Source organism: Meles meles, chromosome 19 (genome assembly GCF_922984935.1).
Source record: "Meles meles chromosome 19, mMelMel3.1 paternal haplotype, whole genome shotgun sequence".
Taxonomy (NCBI): Eukaryota; Metazoa; Chordata; class Mammalia; order Carnivora; family Mustelidae; genus Meles; species Meles meles.
Window position 1 is genome coordinate 16,376,921 of NC_060084.1, and position 22,385 is coordinate 16,399,305.

General features: G+C 38.6%; 1 protein-coding gene across 2 annotated transcripts in view; it reads right to left on the reverse strand.

Annotated features, from left to right (window-relative positions):
- NFAT5 (nuclear factor of activated T cells 5) overlaps positions 1-21,354 on the reverse strand; it is a 116,880-nt gene extending 95,526 nt beyond the window's left edge. Inside the window, exons 1-2 of one of the 2 annotated variants that reach the window (XM_045989605.1) lie at positions 20,945-21,354; positions 19,147-19,200 (exon numbers count right to left, since the gene is read on the reverse strand). In XM_045989605.1, coding sequence (XP_045845561.1) covers positions 19,147-19,200; positions 20,945-21,017 — 127 coding nt within the window. In that variant the 5' untranslated portion in view covers positions 21,018-21,354. The remainder of the gene's footprint in view (positions 1-19,146; positions 19,201-20,944) is intronic. The other variant, XM_045989606.1, reaches the window with a different exon arrangement.
- Between the last annotated feature and the right edge of the window lie 1,031 nt (positions 21,355-22,385).

Sequence of the window (22,385 nt, forward strand, 5' to 3'; positions counted from 1 at the left end):
AGAAAGCAAAAGAAATTCACATTTTATGAAAACAAAAGGAAGAAAATCATAAATGATTTAGACAACAAAAATACACTCTGTTAAATGGGAAAAAGTCTTTTTTCCACGTGCCGCTATACAATCACCTCTGTTTCAGTAACTTCACTAAAAAAGTTACTATATTTCAGGCTCCTAAAATTGCTTTTTTATACTTTTTTAATATATATATATTTGTGGTAAAATAAATATAACATAAAATTTACCACTGCATTTTTTTCAAAAGTTTTTTTTTTTTTTTTTTTAAATTTCAGAGAGAGACAGAGAGCCCATGTGAGTGTGAGCAGGTGGGAGGGCAAGAAGGAAAGGCAGAGGGAGAGAAGCAGACTCTCCACTGAGTGTGGAGCTCAATGTGGGACTTGATCCCATGACTGAGATCATGTCCTGAGTTGAAATCAAGAGTTGGATGTGTAACTGACTGAGTCACCCAGGGGCCCCTTATCAGTGCATTTTTTTAAGGGTACAATTCAATGCTATTAAGTTCATTCACAATGTTGTGCAATCATCACCACTACCCATTTCCAGAGCTTTTTCATCATCTCAAATATAAACTCTGTTACCCATTAAACAGTAACTCACCACTGCCACCTTACCATGGTGCCTAGTGACCACTATTCATATACTTTCTGTCTCTGTTCTAGATACTTCATGAAATCATACAATATTTGTCCCTTTTGTATCTGGCTTATTTCACTTATCTCACATATTTTTGAAGTGCATCCATACTGTAAGATGTATCAAAATTTCATTCCTTTTTAAGGGCAAATAAAATTCCATTATCTGTACAACACCATACTTTATTTATCCATTTATCTGTTGATGGACACTTTAGTATATTCACAAAGTTGTACAACCATCACCACAATCAATCTTGTAACACTTTTAATCATCCTTCCAAAAGAAACCCCAAACCCTTTAACTATCATCCCCTAACCTCAATTCCCACCCCTAGGAACCACTAATGTATCTTCTATCCCTATAGATCTGTCCCTTCTGCTGAGTGCAGAAGATATGGCTATTCTGTACATTTTTTTTAAAGTTTTTATTTATTTATTTGACAGACAGAGATCACAAGTAGGCAGAGAGGTAGGCAGAGAGAGGGGTGGGGAAGCCGGTTCCCTGCTGAGCAGAGAGCCGGATGTGGGGCTCAATCCCAGGACCCTGGGACCATGACCTGAGCTGAAGGCAGAGGCTTAACCCACTGAGCCACCTAGGCGCCCCTTCTGTACATTTCCTATCAATGGAATCCCAAAATATGTGGTATTTTGTGATTGGCTTCTTTCACTTAACATGTTTTCAAGATTCACCTACATGGCTCTGTTGGTTAAGTGTCTGCCTTTGGCTCAGGTCATGATCCCAGGGTCCTGCTCAGCAGGGAATCTACTTCTCCTTCTCCCTCTGCCTGCCACTCTCCCTTGCTTGTGTGCTCTCTCTCTCTGTGTCAAATTAATTAATTAATTAATTAATTTTTTAAAAAGATCCATCCATGTTGCAGCATGTATCAGTAATACATTCCTTTTTATGCCAAATACTATTCCATTAAATGGATAACGTTTTGCTTATTCATTCATTGTTCAGTTGATGGACATCTTGGTTGTTTCTACATTTTGGCTATTAAGAATAATGCTGCTATGGACATTTGTGTACAAGTTTTTATGTGTACAGATGTTTTCATTTCTGTTGGCAATATATCTAGAAGTGAGATGCTGGATTATATGGTACTCTACATTTAATTTTTTGAGGAATTACCAGATTATTTTCTAAACTCGCTAGACCATTTTACATTTCTACCAGCAGTATATGAGGTGATTTGTCCACATCCTTGCCACACCTGTTATTATCTTTTTGATTATAGCCATCCTAGTGGGTATAAAGTAGCAGAATCTCACTGTGGTTTAAATTTGCATTTCTCTAATGACTAATAATGCTGAAAATCTTTTCATGTGTTTATTGGTATATTTATATTTTTCTTGTATCAGTGCTTTTATATTAAAACATTTATACAGGGACACCTGGGTGGCTCAGTCGGCTAAGCATCTGCCTTTGGCTCAGGTCATGATCTCAGGGTCCTGGGATCAAGCCCCACATGGGACTCCCTTTTCAACGGGGAGCCTGCTTCTCCCTCTCCCTCTGGGGCTCCCCCTGCTCAGGCTTTCTCTATCTCAAATAAATACATAAAATCCTTAATAAAACACATTTATACATTTAGCAATATTTATCATTCCTTCCTTCCACATAATATTTTTAAAAATCTGTCTATAGGGACGTCTGAGTAGCTTAGTTGTTAAGCCTCTGCCTTCGGCTCAGGTCATGATCCCAGGGTCCTGGGATCAAGCCCTGCATTGGGCTCACTGCTCAGCTAGAAGCCTGCTTCTCACATTCCTGCTTGTGTTCCCTCTCTCCGTGTCTCTCTGTGTAAAATAAACAAACAAAATCTTAAAAAAAAAAATCTGTCTAAAATAATATTACTAAGTCTTACTTCTCATTCACTTACATTCACATTTATGTTTAAAGTTCACTCCTAGAATATAACAGTTAAAAATTATAAGATTAATTTAATAGTTGCTGGGGACCAGGGTTTGACAGAAGTGATTTCACACATGCCCACATACATATTCCACTTCACTCTACTAAATTCCCAGGAAAACTGGGGCACCTGGGTGGCTCAGTCGGTTGAGTGTGAGACTTTTGGTTTCAGCTCAGGTCATGATCTCATGGTCGTGGGATGGAGCCCCACGTTGAGCTCCGTGCTCAATGCAGTCTGCTTCAGATTCCTTCTCCCTCTCCCTATCTCCCTGCCCCTCCCCACTCAAACTTTCTCTCTCTCTAAAATAAATAAAATCTTTTTTTTTAAATAAAGTTTTGTTTTGTTTTGTTTTTTAATTTGACAGAGACCACAAGCAGGCAGAGAGGCAGGCAGAGAAGCAGGCTCCCTGCTGAGCAGAGAGCCCGAAGACACTGGGCTCGATCCCAGGACCTGAGAATCATGACCCAAGCCGAAGGCAGAGGCTTTAACCCATTGAGCCACCCAGGTGCCCCTAAAATCTTTTTTTAAAAAATTCCAGGAAATCCATGCCAATACAAGTGAGAAAGCTAGGTTATGTAGAGCTGATGTGGAGTAAAAAGGTCTACTTCCAATTCTACAAAATCACCTCACATTAACTGGTTACTCTGTTCCATGGGGCACAGAATTTCAAAATAAAATAACCCTCCCAAACAAAGAGAAAAAAGTAATGTTGGGAAAAATTACACTTTTCTTTTACATTTTCTGATAAAGGCACTAGACATTTTCTTGCCATAAAATTAAGATCACTTCTCTAGCTTTCTCAATTATCCATGATAGTCAACCTATTACCTATTCATTTAACTAACCATTCTAGATTCTATTTTTTTTTCAGTTGTAACATGTAAAAGGTCCACTAAGAAAACTTCTACCCCCCCCCAAAAAAAAGAAAAAAGAAAACTTCTACCCATTACATACATTACAGTTATACATTTTGTCCTAAACCTATTCCATTCAAGCTTCACAAGAACTTTCTTTTTAAGATTTTTTTTTTTACAAGAACTTTCTTATTTGAGTGTTTTAGATTTAGAGAACAAACCTCCATTTTCATCTTTATTATCTAAGTTCCTGTCTTTACAGATTAAATAGCTACAAGTCTATAAAGGCCTAGTTTTCTATCTGTTATAATTTTAATGTAATTGTTATTCCAATTAAAGCTTCTACATGGCTGTATATAACTAGAACACAATACTCTCAGACTTCCAATATCATTCCTTCCTTCTTTTCTGGATATAGTACACATTCACTCAATTTTTATCAAGTACCTTTCAGATTATAAAGCACTTGTGGTCAGATGCTCTGAGAATTCAAGGTGTAATTGCTGCCCTTGAGAAAATTACCACCCAGTACAACTTTTTAAACAAAAGTGGACTTTACTCTATGTTGTTTATGGTTTACTACAGCTTTAATTCTGTGACTGACTAATATTTTACAGTCAATTATTTCATCATAGTTTGGGTTTCTTTTTCTGAATAGATACATAATCTAATACTTCAATACATACTAAAGCTCTCCTAAGTTTTAAGAGACCATTCCTCAAATCATTTCCAATATACTAACACTTAAAAATGATTAAAAAGCAAAACACTTGGGGCGCCTGGGTGGCTCAGAGGGTTAAGCCTCTGCCTTCGGCTCAGGTCATGATTTCAGGGTCCTGGGATCGAGTCTCGCATCGAGTCCTGCATCGAGCCCGGCAACAAGCCCTGGGCCCTTTGCTCAGCAGGGAGCCTGCTCCTCCCTGCTCTCTGCCTGCCTCTCTTCCTACTTGTGATCTCTGTCAAATAAATAAATAAAATCTAAAAAAAAAAAAAAAGGCAAGCAAAACACTTAAAAATAAATGTTTAAGAAGATATGTAAAACTTACACCCTGAGAACTACAAAACACTGTTGAAAGAAACTGAAGGGACATCTAAATAAAAGATATCCCATGTTCATAGAGAGGTAGGTTTAATATTATTAAGATGGCTATACTCCACAAACAATACTCCTCAAAATAGATTCAATGCAATGCCTATTAAAATCACAGCTCACTTTTTGCAGAAGTTGACAAGCTATTCTTAAAATTCAAATGGAGGGGTGCCAGGGTGGCTCAGTCAGTTAAGCATCTGCCTTCTGCTCACGTTGTGATCTCGGGGTCCTGGGATGGAGCCCTACCTCTGCTTCCCCACTCAGCAGGAAGTCTGCTTTTCCCTCTCCCTCTGCCCTTTTTCCCTGCTCCCACTCTCTCTATCAAAGAAATACATTTTAAAGATTTAAAATTAAAACGGAAATTTAAGGGACTTTGAATAACCAAAACAATCTTGTAAAAGAAGAACAAAATTGGAAGACTCACCCTTCTCAATTTCAAAATATATTTCAAAGTTACAGTAATCAAGACAGTACGGTACTGACATAAGGACAGACAAAAAGATGAATGGAAAAGAATTGAGACTCCAGAAATAAATTAACTCAAAATGGATCAAAGATCAAAATGTAAGAGCCAAAACTATAACATTCTCAGAAGAAAATATAGGTGTAAATCTCTGTAACCCTAAGCTAGGCAACAGTTTCTTAAATATGACACAAACTATGAGAAACAACAACAAACACAGATAAATTAGCAGACTTAAACAAAATTTAAAATGTTTGTGCATCGAAAGACACTATCAAGAAAGTGAAGGGATGTTTGGCTGGCTCACTTAGTTAAGCATCTGCCTTCCACCAAGGTTGTGATCTTGGGGTCCTAGGATGGAGGCAGGAATCCCTGCTCAGTGGGGAGTCTGCTCCTCCCTCTTACTTTGCCCCTCCCCCTCCCATACATGCCCTCTCTCTCTTTCTCTCTCTCAAATAAAATCTTAAAAAAAAAAAAGTGAAAAGACAACCCACAGAGAGGGAGAAAATTTCTGCAAATCGCCTATCTGATAAAGGATTTGTATACAGAAATATAAAGAACTCTTACAACTCAACAATAAGAAGACAAGTAATTCAATTTAACAGTGGGCAAAAATCTTAAGTAGGCGTTTTTCCAAAGAAGACATACTAATAAACAAATGAAAAGATGCTCAAAAGTATTAGTCATTAGAGAAATATAAATCAAAACCACAAGAGACTTCATACCCACTATGACACCTTTAATCAAAAAGAGATAATAACAAGTGTTGACAAGGATATGAAGAAATCAGAATCCTCATACACTGCTGCTGAAAACATAAAATGATGTAGCCACTGTGGAAAGCAGTTTGGCAATTTCTGAAAAAGTTAAAAATAGAGTTACAGTATGACCCAACAATTCCACTCCTGAGTATATACCCAAAAGAAAAAAAAATCTGCACACAGAAAAACTTGTACACAAATGTTCATAGCAACATTGTTCATAATAGCTAAAACAACCCAAATGCCCATGAACTAATGAAGAGTCAAAAATATTCTTCCATAAAAAGGAATGAATTACTGATACATGCTATAAAATGGATGAACCTTGAAAATATAATGCTAAGTGATACAAAGAAGTCACAAAAGACTATACATGATCCCTCTAATACAAAATGTCTAGGAATAGCCCCACATCGGGCTCTCTGCTCTGTGGGGAGCCTGCTTCCCTTCCTCTCTCTCTGCCTGCCTCTCTGCCTACTTGTGATCTCTGTCTGTCAAATAAATAAATAAAATCTTAAAAAAAAAAAAAAGTAGAGAGGGCTGCCACGGGCTGGAGGAGGGAGAACTGAGAAGTGACTGCTAAATGAGTAAAGTGTTTCTTTTGGGGGGAATGAAAATATTCCAGAATTATACACTGGTGCTAGTTGTATAACATTTTGAATGCACTAAACCCACCAAATTACATACTTTAAAGTGGTTAAAATGAAAACTTTATGACATATTAATTACCTCAATTTTAAAAAAAGATAATCAGGAGCCAGGTCTTCAAGAATTTTGCATCTTTTTTTTTTTTAAAGATTTTATTTATTTATTTGACACAGAGAGAGAGATCACAAGTAGGCAGAGAGGCAGGCAGAGAGAGAGGGAAGCAGGCTCTCCGCCAAGCAGAGAGCCCGATGTGGGCTTGATCCCAGGACTCTGGGATCATGACCTGAGCTGAAGGCAGAGGCTTAACCCACTGAGCCACCCAGGTGCCCCAGGAATTTTGCACCTTTTTTTGTGTGTGTGTGAATTTTGCATCTTTATTAAAGGATTTTAAAGCAAGCAATATGATTAGATTTATATTTTAAGACGATAAATCCTGTACCACATTGTGCTATGAATGCCTAAATCTTAGTATATAAATTTAGCAACATGTGATTTGGGTGCTCAGAAACTTATGCTAATAAACTCCTGGTTCTTTGCTACATTTTAGGTAAATATGTTTGTCAAGTAATTTATTTCTAGATATGAATTTTTATTATATTTATTTTATAAATACTTACATAGTGCTTACTGTGTGCCAAATACTATTTCAAGTACTTTAGAAATATTAACTCATCTAGTGTTCATAAGAAATCTAACAGCTATTATCACCACTTTATAGAAGAACTGAGTCACAGAAAGGTTAAGTAACTTGCCTAAAATCACACAGCTATTAAGTAATGCATGCTTCTGAAACTGGGTTTTTATTCACAAGCCTGACAAATACATAGAACTCTGATTTTTCCACTTACTATCTTTACCCCCTTTTTTTTTTTTAATTTTAGTTATTTGTCAGAGAGAGCACAAGCAGGGGGAGTGGCAGGCAGAGGGAGAAGCAGGCTCCCTGCTAAGCAAGGAGCCCAATGCAGGACTCAATCCCAGGACCCCAGGATCATAACACTACCTGAAAGCAGATGACTAACCAACTGAGCCACCGAGAGGTCCCTATCTGTACCATTTTTAATTCCTTTGAAAGCACTTCTTCAAATTCAACTTCCAACTCTTCTGTTCATCTGTTCTCAGTTAAATTTGAACTGAGTTTTTTTCTGTGCAGAATTTTTAGTAATGGATTCTATCCATTCTTACTAAGTTCACTGAAAAAATTTTCAAGAAAGTTAATTTTTAGTTTTTACTTACTATATTTTATAGTATAAATGTACCATTTGTGTTTACTGTAATAGACCAGTAAGTTAGCTAACTAGTGACATTCTGTTCTTCAACTACTTCATTACCCCATTTAAAAACAAAAAAGCAACAATGGAGCATATTAAAGGAATTAAGTAGTCATTTTATCCAATGTATCTGTTATTCAGGTAAAAATAAACTAAGAAAATGAAATGCTCTTCAAAAATAATTATAGGGGTGCCTGGGTGGTTCAGTCCGTTGAGTGAATGCCTTTGGCTCAGGTCATGATCTCTGGGGTCCCACACTGGGCTCCCTGCTCTGTCGGGAGCCTGCTTCTTCCTCTCTCTTTGCCCTACCCCTGCTTGTGCTTGCTCACTCTCAAATAAATAAATATAATCTTTAAAAATTATTATTATAAAATTCAAGCTATATGTTTATATTTTACATTCATTTACTCTACTTTAGCCTAATATTCTAGAGAATATGGTTTAACAATACATATTAAAAAGGATATAGAAAAAGTTAGAGTTCACAAAACAAGTTTATAAAAATTTACTCCAGTAGAATTTTAATTTATAATTTCTAAAGTCCTAGGTACTTAGAAATTAAATATTTAACTTATAAACATTAACTTATTGTTATTAATTCCATTTTATAGTAACATTTTTTTTTCAAATATTTTATTTATTTGACAGAGATCACAGGTAGGCAGAAAGGAAGCCAGAGAGAGAGGAAGGGAAGCAGGCTCCCTGCTGAGCAGAGAGCAATCATGACCTGAGCCGAAGGCAGAGGCTTTAACCCACTGAGCCACCCAGGCACCCCTACAGTAATATTTTTTCAAGTAAAATCTTCGTTTCAGACTGAAAATCTAATAAGCAAGTCGCTACTTAGAAACTGGAAAAAAGAGACACTACAATATCTTTAAGACTTCTAGTTACAACTTTATTGTGAAGAATAGCTAGTGAGCTTAAACGTACGTTTGGATGCTTCATTGCTATTACACGCTTCCAAACAGGAGGAATTTTAGTGACTTACCTAAACAACTGTAATGAAAACTTAATTCAAACAAATACTTAAAGTTGTGTAACCAGGCCCCATCAACAAACATTTAATCGTTCCATTATGTTGCTAACAAAGGTATTTTATTTTATTTTTTAAGATTTTTATTTATTTATTTGTCAGAGAGAGGGAGAGCACAAGCAGGCAGAGGCAGAGAGAGAAGGAGACTCCCTGCTGAGCAAGGAGCCAGATGGACTCCATCCCAGAACTCTGGGATCATGATCTGAGGCGAAGGCAGCCCCTTAACCAACTGAGCCACCCAGGCATCCCAACAAAAGTATTTTAATGTCTAAGGTCCAAACTAGCAGTATAGTATATAGTAAAAATGACTACTAGGCAAACTTGAATTTTATTCAAAATTAGTACTTATAGTAGAGTTAAGCACAAAATAGTACTCACTTTATATGTGACAGAAAGCTCATTTTGATTTTGACCGTTACACTTAACCTACAGTATTGCATACACACTACGTATTCTTCAACTATAAAACCCTCCCCAGACTTAAAACTATTTTACAAAGAAATTTTAAAGCTCTAAACTTCGATTTTTAATTCTCTGGTATGGGGCAAACTATATGCTCTGGTGTAAGTTGCACAGAAGTATTTTCCTATAAGCAAATAAAAGTTAAAAGTCAAGCATATTGGGTGCCTGGGTGTCTCAGTCATTAGGCGGCTGACTTTGGCTCAGGTCATGATCCCAGGATCCTTGGATCGAGCCCCACATCAGGCTCCATGCTCAGTGGCAAGCCTGCTTTTCCCTCTCTCTCTTCCCCTACTTGTGTTCCCTCTCTCGCTGTGTCTCTCTCTATCAAATAAATAAATAAAATCTTTAAAAAAAAAAAAAGACACTTTAAAAAAAAAAGTCAAACATATTAATTTCACTTTCTAATCTAGATTGTATTACAAAACCCTATAAAACATTGTTTATTCACATACAATCTCTTCTAATGAGCTATAAACTATATGTGGCCAAGATCCATGTGCAAATTCTTTTTTTTTTTAGGATTTTTTAAAAAATTTGTTTGACAGACAGAAATCACAAGTAGGCAGAAAGGCAGGCAGAGAGAGAGGAAGCAGGCTCCCTGCTGAGCAGAGAGCCTGATGAGGGGATGTAGGAATGCGGGGATGCAGGGATGCGGGGCTTGATACCAGGACCCTGAGATCATGACCTGAGCCAAAGGCAGAGGCTTTAACCCACTGAGCCACTCAGGTGCCTCTGCAAATTCATTTTAAGTGAGTGAATAAATATAAATATCATGACTAAGTAACCTATACTTGCACATAAACACGAAAAGTCATCCCTAGAAAATTACACTTGGCTACATTATAGAATACAGTAATGTAAAACAGAATTAAAAATTTCATTATTTTTAGGTCCTTTAAAAAAGTAGTTTTCTGTTTTAGAAAATTACGGTGGTTGAACAAACAAAAGTTGAAGAGAAAAGAGCATATAGTGTATAAATCCATTAATATGAAATTCTAAAAAAGACAAAACTAATCTATTTTAAGAAAAAACGACAAGTAGTTGCCTGAGGGGCTACAGTGGGTTGGACTGACTACAAAACAGCAAGAGGTAACCTACCTAACAGGGTGATTGAAATGTTCTGTATCTCATCTACGGTGATTACCGTTAAAAATTGTTAACTTGTTAAAAATTCATGGAACACCCAAAATTGGTAAACCTCTGTGCTTCTATATAAAGACGATTTGTTATTTAAAAAAAGAGAGAGAGAGAAAGAATACAAGAACTAATCGCAAAATCAACAAGCAAATGTAGAAAGTACCATGAGAAAATGGAGACATGAGAACAAGATTTTAGAAAGAGGGACAGTGCAAAGAACCTAAGTAAATTAATAGGACCCAGTGCAGAGTATCACTACTGATACAGACATTTTATAGTTTCGTCCTCTAACATTGTGTCAGTTGTTTCTTCCTCTTAACTCTTAGGTAAGCAAAACTGCTATTAAAGTCTCTACCGAAGAAAAGGAATGCTTACACGATTTTCCACAGGGTCTCAAAACCAAACTAGAATTAAAATCCATATTTTCTAATGCCTAACACAAAATTTTCAGGAAATTCATGAACAATGACCAACCACAGCAAGAAAAGAACTAACTCCAAGAGCTCTATTAGTACCGTATTCTCTGTTGCTCATCTCCTTTCAAATTTGGCTAAGTTCTGAAATACATTAGAAGAAATAAGGTGCAATGATTCCAGGCTTCCATAAAACTAATGCCAAAGAAATCATGAGTCCCATGGCATCCTCCATTTCTCAAATAATTCTCCTTTGATGATGGTCTGCTTAGCCTTCGCCTACTTTTCACTTCTGAGTACCACCATCTGTCAACACAGAGGTGGTTCAATCTTAAAGACACTCACCCAGATTTGCTAATTTCCAGTGTTAATATATTTCCCCAAAAGGGTCATCATCGTATTCTTAACTGATTTTTATCTGTGGCTTATAGAACTTCTTACCTTATGGAAGCTGAAGAATCCTACACAAAGCACTCTTTTTACACCATATGAACAGTGGTGTAATTTTAGTAGGGCCCAAAGTGTAAATACCAATTATCAAATGTTTATACTAAAGAGAGTCAGGATAAGCTCAATACTCTGTGGTAAAATAGTGAAGTTTCAAATTCCAGCCTCCCCGATTAACTATGTGACCTTGGGAAAATAAGTGAATCCCTCTGTACCTCAGTTTGCTCATTTATGAAATACAGATACTGACACTATCTCAGAGGATTTTTTCTGAGGACTAAATGTGAAAAATATCTGTAAAATTCTGGCACACATAAATTGCTCAAAAAATGTTTCCAATTACTAGCATTGAATTTACTAATCTTTCTTTACCAACACTGTTTCTTTTATCATGCCCTACAAATGCTATTTTAAGTAGATGTCTTAAAACTAAAACTAAAACTAAAACAACAACAAAAAACCCCACTAAACTAAAGTTAAATTTATAAAGATAAGAGTAATCAACTTAGGTCAGTCTTAGAAACTTTTTCTGTTCTTGCCTCATCTTCAAAAGAAGATACCAGAAAAAAACCAAAACCAAAAACAAAAAATAACCAATACCAATACCAAATTTACTAAAAGACTAATTGTACCATTTCTGAATGGGAAAAAAAATGAATAAACATTTATGGCTGGGCAGCACTAATTATCACCTATTTGTCAAGTAAGTATTAAGAAAAGAGAAAAAAAATTATTTTTCAATAGTTACTAAGAATAAGTAAACTGAAAATGTCCACGTAGCTCCTCTTTAGTTTCAAATCATCAAAAATATAGATCCTTTATCACAGCACCAGATTTTATTTATACTTGGAAGCTAGAATCATTATCTGTAGTTAAACCATAAAGAAAATTTCTACCTTTTCACTCAAGTACAGGTTTATAATTAGTGTATTATATACTTTATTAGTTTTTTTACCTTCATTTTCATTAAGACAACAGCAAATAAAAGACACATGAATCTCTTTTATGTAACTTGAAATAAAATCTTTGCAACAAGACAATAACATGAATTAATAAGCAATATTTCTACTGAAGAATGTCTTACAACTTAGAGCTAACAGGACCACCTTCTCTCACTATACAATAAGGTCCAAACGACAACTCAGATTACTTTGATCTTTTATTTTTTCTAATCACCTATTATCCTTTATGGACAATATAATCTTTTTTTTTTTTTTTTTAAAGATTTTATTTATTTCAGAGAGAGGGAGAGGGAGCATGAGAAGGGGAAGGGGCAGAGGGAGAAGCAGACTCCTGGCTAAGCAGGGTGTCCACAGTGAGGCTTGAGGCTAAAGGCTTGTTACCAGGCCCCTAGGATCATGACCTGAGTGGAAGGTAGACACCTAGCTGACTGAGCCACCCACCCAACTGAGCCACCCAGGTGCTCCTATGGACAATACAATCTGAGTCAATTTTTTCTAATATAAAGTGGCTATTTTTTATATATAATATTAGTCGCAATAAGAAGTATTTTTCTATAAAATCACTTTCAAGTTTTAGGGGACTCTGGGAATAATTACAGTAGTGTCAAGAGTGAGTTAAGAGCAAGCCAAGAACCATCTGATTAAATATGAATTTCTATCCTCTTGCTCTAATAAGCAACAATTCTAGTACTGAATGAAAATAACAAAAACGGAGTTTAGAAAGAGACACAAAAACAAATAGGAGAAGTCAGAGAGGTGGACAGAACCAAGAAGTGAGGATGAACTAGGTATGGATGACTTAAAATGTTTGGAACTTCATTTCCATAATGACATTTTTAGTTACTAGGTAAGGATCTATGGATATTAATAGATACTAAACAAGAAAAGAATCCAACAGATTATTTTTAATACTAAATATTTTCAAAAAATCCTTTCCATTAAGATACCTTCATACATTTCATCATTTGAGAATTAATGGCTTAACTACCTTACTAACACCAGCTCTATGAAGAGAAATAAATCAGGCTTAATGGCAATCCTGAAATATTCCACAAAGTCAGTAAAACACTGCTACTATTTTTAGGATTTTCATTTTGTGAACTATAAAGTATAATTATGCATAGTACCATATCAAATGGTGTGACAACAGTAACAAAAAAAGTAGTTTATTGTCCCTAACTCATTGTAATATTTCATATTTTCTTTTAAAAATCCTCCTTTCAGGGGTGCCTTGGTGGCTCAGTGGGTTAAAGCCTCTGCCTTCAGCTCAGGTCATGATCCCAGGGTCCTGGGATGGAGACCTGTGTAGGGCTCTCTGCTCAGCAGGGGACCTGCTTTCCCCCCCTCCCCACTCCCCCATGGTCCCTGCCTGCTTCTCTGCCTACTGGTGATCTCTGTCTGTCAATTAAACAAATAAACTCTTAAAAAATTTTTTAAAAAATAAATCTTCCAGCTTCAAATACTTAATATTAAAACTGCCTCACATTGGTATTTAGCTCTTACTTAACCAGTTATTTAATTTAGTCCATCATATGTAATCTCTTAACACCTGCTTTTAAAAACATTTAAAATTTTTAATCTATTACTTTTATTATTCTATTTTTTCCAACTTGCTTATGTTATTTTTCCTGTTTTATCTGATTTTCTACCATCTTATCTTACATCTCTGTATTTCCAGAATGACCTCTTACTCGTATTCATTTACTTTAGTTTAATTTTTATCTGTTTTTTATATGGCAAATCATATATGCCAAAATCAGTATTTTTCAACACAGAAAGTTAAGAAATGACAATTTTTCTCCGTAGTTCAACTTTCTCTATAGACACTTCAAAGATTCCTAGCCTTCGAATTTGAACACACTAACTGTACACCATTTTATTTTTTGTTCACTATATATAAACTTACTTCTTTAAAGAAAGCAGGGAAAATGCAGGTCACCTGGGTGGCTCAGTGAGTTTAAAGTCTCTGCCTTCAGCTTAGGTCATGATCCCAGGGTCCTGGGATCCAGCCCCACATCGGGCTCTCTGTTCAGCGGTGAGCCTGCTTCCCACCCGCCTCTCTGCCTGCCTTTCTGCCTACTTGTGATCTTTGTCTAAATAAATAATCTTAAAAAAAAAAAAAAGATATCAGGGAATATGCAAAAATAGAATCAAAAAATAAAATCTTACAGTATACATTTGTACAGGACTTTTTCTATGTAAGTTACTTTTAACATAATTGCAACAGTACCTCTTTTATTACTTATTTCATTAAGAGTCTCCCATGTAATTATGGTGTCATCAGAAACATTATTTTATGGCTAGGTATTACTGCATTAAATAACTGGACCCTTTTCCCATTGTTAGGCAATTACCACATTAAAGAAAAAGGTAGTAGCAGAACCACATACGGTGACAGATTTTATTTTTAAGATTTTTTATTTATTTATCTGACAGAGAGAGAGATCACAAGTAGGCAAAGAGACAGGCAGAGAGAGGGGAAAACGGACTCCCCACTAAGCAGAAAGCCCATGGCTGATAGCTGCTCAATCCCAGGGCCCTGAGACCATGATCTGAGCTGAAGGCAGAGGCTTAACCCTCTGAGCCACTCAGGCGCTCTTATAGATGTTAATTAGACTTACTGTGGTAGTCACTTCCCAATATATACAAATAATGAATCATTACATTGTGAAACTGAATTATGTCAACTTCCTATTCTTTAAAAAAAAAAAAAAAATACACACACACACACACACACACACACACACACACAGTAGCAGGAAGGACCAGCACTGATATGTAGGCTAAAAGCAAACTTAACTGAATGGTAAATAGATTTTTTAATCTATTTTTTTTAAAAGATTTTTATTTCTTTGAGAGAGAGAGACAGACAGAGATAGTGAGAGAGAGCATGAGTGGGGAGGATAAGGAGAAGTAGACTCCCACCAAGCAGGAAGCCCAATGCAGGGCTCTATCCCAGAACCCTGAGATCATAACCTGAGCCAAAGGCAGACTCTCAATCGACTGAGCCACTCAGGCGCCCCTTGAATTTATTTTTAAAGCTCCATAACACTCAACTACAAGTTTTCCAACATTGTTTTCTTAAAGAGAGACCTTACATTTGGAAAAAATATGTCCTTCAAAAAATTTAACAAATTATATATGATAGTAATCAAATTCCCCTTACTCTGGGTTGAGTTTACTACCAAATGGAAATCTAGACTACTGACAGAAAGTATGCAAACATATTACTAGAAAATACTTCTCAGGACGCCTGTGTGGCTCAGTCAGTTAAGCGTCTGCCTTCAGCTCAGGTCATGACGCTCGGGGTCCTGGGATGGAGCCCCACATGTGGCTCCCTGCTCAGCGGGAAACCTGCTTCTCCCTCTCCTACTCCCCCCGCTTGTGTTCCCTCTCTTATGGTCACTGTCTCTGTGTCAAATAAATAATTAAAATCTTTAAAAAGAAAAAGAAAGAAGAAAATACTTCTTATTATATAACAGGGAGTCAATACAATACAATAGTTAAATGAGCATAAACAACAGTGAGACTACCTGTGTTGAAATCTTGGCTACAACTTACCAGCTGTGTGACTCTGGGTAAGTTACTAAACCTCCCCATGCCTTAGCACCCTCACCTGCAAAATGGGATAATAATAACCATCTCATGGTTGTTAAGAGAATTCAGTGAGTTCATTATTTATAAAGTTCTTGGCATACAGTAAATGCCATGTAAGTGGTTGTTCAGAATTTTTAATTAAGCTAACATTTATTGAGCACTTACTATGTGTTAGGTTAAATGCTATAGGCATGAATTTGCCTCAAATAATCTTCACAGCAGCCCATGATGAAGATACTACGACTGTCCCCATTTAAAGATGAGAAAATTGAAGCACAAAAAGATCATATGACTAAGCCAAGGTCAAGCACAAATGCTGAAACAAGGATTTGAACTCAAGTCTGATGCACGACCTACAATTTTAACATAGATTACAAGGTACACAGAAGCAGTAGCCTCCAGCTGTGCTTTAACTTAAAAAGAGGGCAGGGAGAGGAGAGATTTTACTGAAATAAATCAGAATATGTATTTCCTGGAATAAAGTAGGGTATTTTAAAAATTAAAGAAAGATCACTATAATACAAAAGCTATACATATAAAGTAACATGATGTCTGATATTTGTCTCAAAATAAAACAGCTTCAGGAAAAGGGGAGGATAAAAGAAACAAGATCAGACAAGCATTGATAATTGTTAAAAGCTTGGTGATAGGAATATGGTGGCTCATTATTTTATTCTCTCTACTTTTGTAAATTCTAAATAGAAGCACTTTTATAAATTATAATTTATAAATACTTACATTATAAATTATAATTATAATTTTTCATTACATTAAATTTATAATTTATAAATTATATAATTTATATATATTAATATTAATATAAATTTATAATTTATAAATTATAAATACTTATATATATATAAATTATAAATACTTTCATTACACAAACAACTTTCTTATGATTCCCTGTATCAAAGCCATAAAAGGATACTTGGTATTTATACATTTTACAATGTATAGATAATCTGTGAAAGGATGGTCTCACTTCAAAAAACTGAGGATCTTCTCAACCAAAATAAAAATTTAATAAAAGTATTTAAGCACATACATATAAATATACATATTAAACGGCTATCTGCATTTCCATCAACTTGTTAAAAATATTTGCTAGAATAATTAACACTTTCTTTTTTCGTGTCTTGCTTCTGCCTGATAATCTCTATGATTATGATACTCTCTGGTCTGCTGCCCAGAAAACAGATGGGTTTGTGACAAATAGGAATCTACAACATGGTCACAAACTGGACAATATGAATAAAAAACAGAAATCTGCTTCAGAAAGAAACACTTACAGGGGCGCCTGGGTGGCTCAGTGGGTTAAGTCTCTGCCTTGGGCTCCAGTCTTGATGTCAGGGTCCTGGGATCGAGTCCCGATCCCCACATTGGGCTCTCTGCTCAGCGGGGAGCCTGCTTCCCCTCTTTCTCTCTGCCTGCCTCTCTGCCTACGTGTGATCTCTCTCTCTGTCAAATAAATAAAATCTTAAAAAAAAAAAAAAGAAACACTTATAAAATTTCTTGCCTCAAATTGTAGTTGATTTTTAAAAAGCTGTAATTGGGGGCGCCTGGGTGGCTCAGTGGGTTAAGCCTCTGCCTTCAGCTCAGGTCATGATCTCAAGGTCCTAGGATCGAGCCCCGCATCGGGCTCTCTGCTGGGCAGGGAGCCTGCTTCCCCCTCTCTCTCTGCCTGCCTCTCTGCCTACTTGTGATCTCTCTGTCAAATAAATAAATAAAAATCTTAAAAATAAAATAAAATAAAAAAATAAAAAGTTGTAATTGGTTTTTATACTAATGTATATCAGTGGGCTTCTGATAAGTATAAATATAATTAATAATTAAAGAACATTCGATATGCTCTAAATTATAGCCAAAAAAGCTAGCTGATACTAAAGGGAAAACTGAACATTTATTAAGCCAGACACTATGAGGCATTTTCATACACATTACCTCTGTAAACTTAAGAGATTATATACATTTTTATAGAAAGAATATTAAAGTTTAGAGAGGTGAAATAACCTGCCCAAGGCCACAGAGTTTATTAGCAACTAAATTGCTATTCAAACTCAACCTCAATTACAAAATCCATTCTTCCCACCACTGTATCAGACTACCACATGGGAGGCAAACATCTAAACTCAAAAAAAAACTTAAACATTTATGGCCTTTTCTTTTTCAAAAGATTTTATTTATTTATTAGAGAGAGAGCATGAACAGGGGAGGGGCAGAGGGAAAGGGAGAAACAGGCTCCCCACTGAGCAGAGAGTCCCACACAGGCCTCCAACCCAGGGCCTTGGGATCATGATAGGAGCCAAAGGCAGGTGGAAGGCAGATGTATAACTGACTGAGCCACCCCGGCGCCCCTTTATGGCCTCTTTAAAGTGGACCACAAAATGTTTAAGTTACCGGTTACGTATTTATTTTTCAGTGGCAGCTTGGGTTTAGGTAATGAACTACAGCTAAAACACAAAAAGCATTATGTCTGCTATTGTGTGACTCTTTTCCCCCAAGTCTCTTAATTCCAGCCTCAGGTTACTCATCTCTATAATGGGGAAATTAATATCCTTGCTGTCCAACTACAGGATTACAAAATTCAAAGAGGATATGGAAAACAATTTCAAAAACTACAAAATAGAGGGACTCCTGATTGGCTCAGTCAAAAAGCATGTGATTCTTGATGGGGGGGGGTCTTAAATTTGAGCCCCACATTGGGTGTAGAGATTACTAAAAATAAATAAGCTTTTTAAAAAATTGTTAGAAACCCTATGAAACACCAATAGAGTCCTTTTTTTGGTCTTAAAATGCTGAAAACAACGAAGTGTTTCTTTTTTTCAATGTAAAGTTTTCTAAAGTGATTGTCAGCTATTTAAATTCTACACCTTCTATTAACATTTCCAGAATTTGTCTCAAACTTTTTTTTCTAAGCATATTCCAATCATCTCTTTCTTTGGCTTTCTTTAACCTTAAAAATAATGCAACAGTAATGATACAATCAATGCTTTTGTAATAAATAATTAACATTCTGTTTTGAAATGCTCAACATATAAAAGTTCTAAATTCTGAATTTTCAAATGAAATATGTGTTTGGTGTCACTCTTTTAGTTATACTTATGATTATAATGATTGAGCCTTTTCAGATTCAGTTTATGTATAAGAAGCTAGAATTAAGATCTGGAATTCCAAAGTAGAACACCCAACACATAATTTTTAGTGATTTTGTGGGGGGGGGGGGTTTCAAGGCTTCTCAAAGCAGATACAATAAGCTAACAAGCACATCAAACACAGCAACAAAATCCACTGAAACATTCAGCTGCTCTAAAAGAAGGATCAGGCTCTTTAGGAGAAAACTACATTGTATGAGTTTGCAAAGTTTCACACTTTCTCATTTAAACTCCATTTCAGAGAAAGCCTTTGCATACTCACACAATATGCTTTAAAATGGCACTTTGCTGACCTTCCAATAGTCCAGCTCTATGAAAATTCTGTGATGGGTGTAACTTCAGAGAATCTGAAAAACACAAAAAGCATTAAGTACTTTTTATGCTGAATGACTTAAGAAAGAAAAAAAAGGCAAGGGTGGCATAAATCTCTTACATAACTGCCATGTATTTTTAAGAGCTAAAGCCCATATCTGTGACTACACTCTGCAAAAGAAGATGGAATTGCCTCTACACTGGTCTCTATGGTAAACTTCGATTTTCATAAAGCGTTTGTTTCATGGAAAATTATCTGATGATCACTGCACAAATGGTGTTAATGTCTTTGCTATTTTTAGCACCCAATTGTACCACATTAGCCTTCTTCTAAGAATCATCTCTTGATATCATCTTTTTCTTCTGACACTCAAAACTACAGTATCTCCAAACTACTTCAGGTATGATGCCTGAAAAACATCCTACAGGATGGTGACTGCCAGCTAAAGTCATCAGAGCAACAGACAATGGCTACAGTTACTAAGTAGGACTCTGTGTACAAACCCAGTCGTCAGTCTGTAAAGTCCAGTACCTTCCAGAGTAAACCATCTCACTCTGATTTCGCTTAAGCAATTAAAATTTACTAATGTGAAGCTGAGGTCCCCCTTTCTGGAGGGGGTAGAATCAGCGGATGGATACATCCCACCAAAACTGAAGAAACGCTGGATTTCTCAGGAAGGAGGTTCACAACGGCACATAATTTCTTTTAATATGGTGAAATGAATAGCTAATAACCCATTTATGTCTTTTGCCCCTCCCAGGGGTTTAAAAAGTGGTGAAGAGTGTAGTGGGAGCGTTCTGGTTTGATGCCCCTTGCACAGGGAACCTGTTCTAACACATTCTTGTGGAGCCCAGTATAGGAATTTAAACCCGGTAGAGATCAACTCAAGTGTTCATATCATAGATCCCGGGAATCCCCTTTAGGCCTTGGGCAAAAGAGTTTAAAAACGCGAATCTCTGTCCAATGCCCCCTCCCTGCAAGGAGTCCTGGAACCGCAACGAAAGAGAAAATTCTCAAAGGACAGCGTCAGTGCCTGAGCTGGTACCCCTGGGACAGGAGAGGAATAAAACTAATCCAGAGAGAGCACCCCTATCTTTGTAAAAAGAGAGGAAGATGTAAGTCATTAGAATGCCACAGAGGTGGAAAGAGAGAAAAACAGAAAATTCGGGCCCATTCCAGCAATAAGATGACGAGGAAAGGAAGAACGCCTGGTCGAGGGGGGCCGTCCCAACAAGGGGAGGGAGTGGACTAGGCCGGAGGGAGCGGGGGGTAGAACGACGGCTCACAAACAACCTGGAGGGGGGAGAAAAATGGTGCCCCTGCACCCAGAACCGGCTCCGAGCCAAGCTGCCCGCTTGGGGGCAACTTTGCTGGGGAGGATGGCCCTGCTAGGGGGGCCGCGGCGCACCGATCGCTGCGGCCCCAGCACGGGGCCCAGTCTGGGGGAGGGGGGAATCCCTGAGCGGGGGAGGCCGGGACCAGCCGCTCGAGGAGTGTGGCGGGGCCGGACACGCCGAGGGACTCTCAGAGCGACTGGTGCCGCAGAGACCCGGGGCCGATGGCAATTAGGCTCCTTGTGCGGCCGGCTGCTCGGCGGGGGAGGGGCCGCCACTCCTCCCCTGCCCCTTCCACGATCACCCGACACCATCAGCCTCTCCCCACCCCCCTCAAAACAGGCCCGACCGGCCCGGGCTTGCCCCCACCCGCGACAGGGACCCCTCTGGTTCCCCCGGGCCGGGCCTCCCCGCCCCCACGCCCCAGCCCCCAGCCTGACTCACCTCGCGAGTACAAGGACTTGGGCGATTCCAGGTCTAGGTCCGCGCTGAGCAATGAGATGAAGTCCGAGGGCATCGCAGCTCGACCCAGCCCGGCCCGAGGGCAGCGGGAGGGGGGGAGCGGCGGTGGCGGCGGCACCTCCTCTCCGGGACCGCGGGCACCGAACCGGGGGCGGCGAGGCGAGGACGGCTGCTGCTGCCTCCTCCTCGAGGGCAGTGACTTCCACAGGGCCGAGGACCGAGGAAACGGCAGCGAGGCGGAGGGGAAACTCCACGGGGACTAATTCCCGGCGAGCCAGGAGGGGGGTTCAGGGCGGGGAAAGGGAGGGGGGAGAGCCAACGGGTCCGTTTCGTGCTTCTCCTCAGCGAAAACTGACGGTCGCCGCCACCGCCGCCGCCGCTGACAGGAATCTGAGCCCCGCCCCCCGCGGGGCACTGCGCAGGCGCGGAGGGGGGCGTCCCAAAGCCTGGAAGAGCTAGGGAGACCGCCGGAGGGCGGGGAGACGCGCCAAGGAACAGCATCAACAAGGGCTTCGCTTCCTGCCGCCGCGGCCGCGGCTGCTGTTTCCCAGCCGTGAAAGGGCCCCGCCAGCAGGGAGGGAGGCAGGGAGGTGTCCGCGCCTGGGGCCCCGGGGAGGGAAAAGGTATTTGCGCCGACCTGGTGGCGGCGAGCCGGAGGCGGCCGGCCCAGCGCCGAGCTGAGCTCAGGAGGAGACGGACCTGAGGGACCCGTGGTGACTGCCGGACGGGAAGGACCCCAGAGTTGGGTACGGCCGGCCTGGGCGGACTGGCTTGGGGTCTCGCAGGGGAATGGAGTTTCGTCTCTTGGACAACCACCAGCCCTTTAGGGTTTCAGCTTGAGTTGGCCCAGGGACTGTCAAGCTCATTTCTTAAATAGGAAATGACAGACCATATCTAAAAACCTCGAGTTATTGGTTGTTTTTAATTAAAGTACCTTCTTCGTCCTTTCGCCTCCCCACTTTTGTCTCCCCTCCCCCATCCTTTAGAGGCTGAAAATTCAAAACAAAACAAAACATAAAACCAACTTTCTGATTGTGCTGGGTGGCCGGGTTTATTCGGAGTAGGAGATAAAAGGCTATTTAAAAATTGGATCCTATGAATCCACCTGGCTCTTCTAAAGGAAAAAGGAAAGAAGCACAGCTAAACACCACTCTTCCAAAAACCCTTTTACTTTTACCTTTGGATTAGGTGAGGATGGAGGAAAAACACATTTAATTGAGTTTCTTCTATTATGTTCATGGGGCCAAAAGTTTCCGTTGCAAAAACTGAAAATCCTCACCTACACCGCAGACCGTTTCCTGACTCTAATAGACTTCTGAGAAATTTTTAATCAAGTTATTAAAATATCAATTGGAGTGCAGGGTATTCATCTTGGGAAATAATTTTAATCTTGTGCGGAATACTGATGCCAGCAATCTCTGGG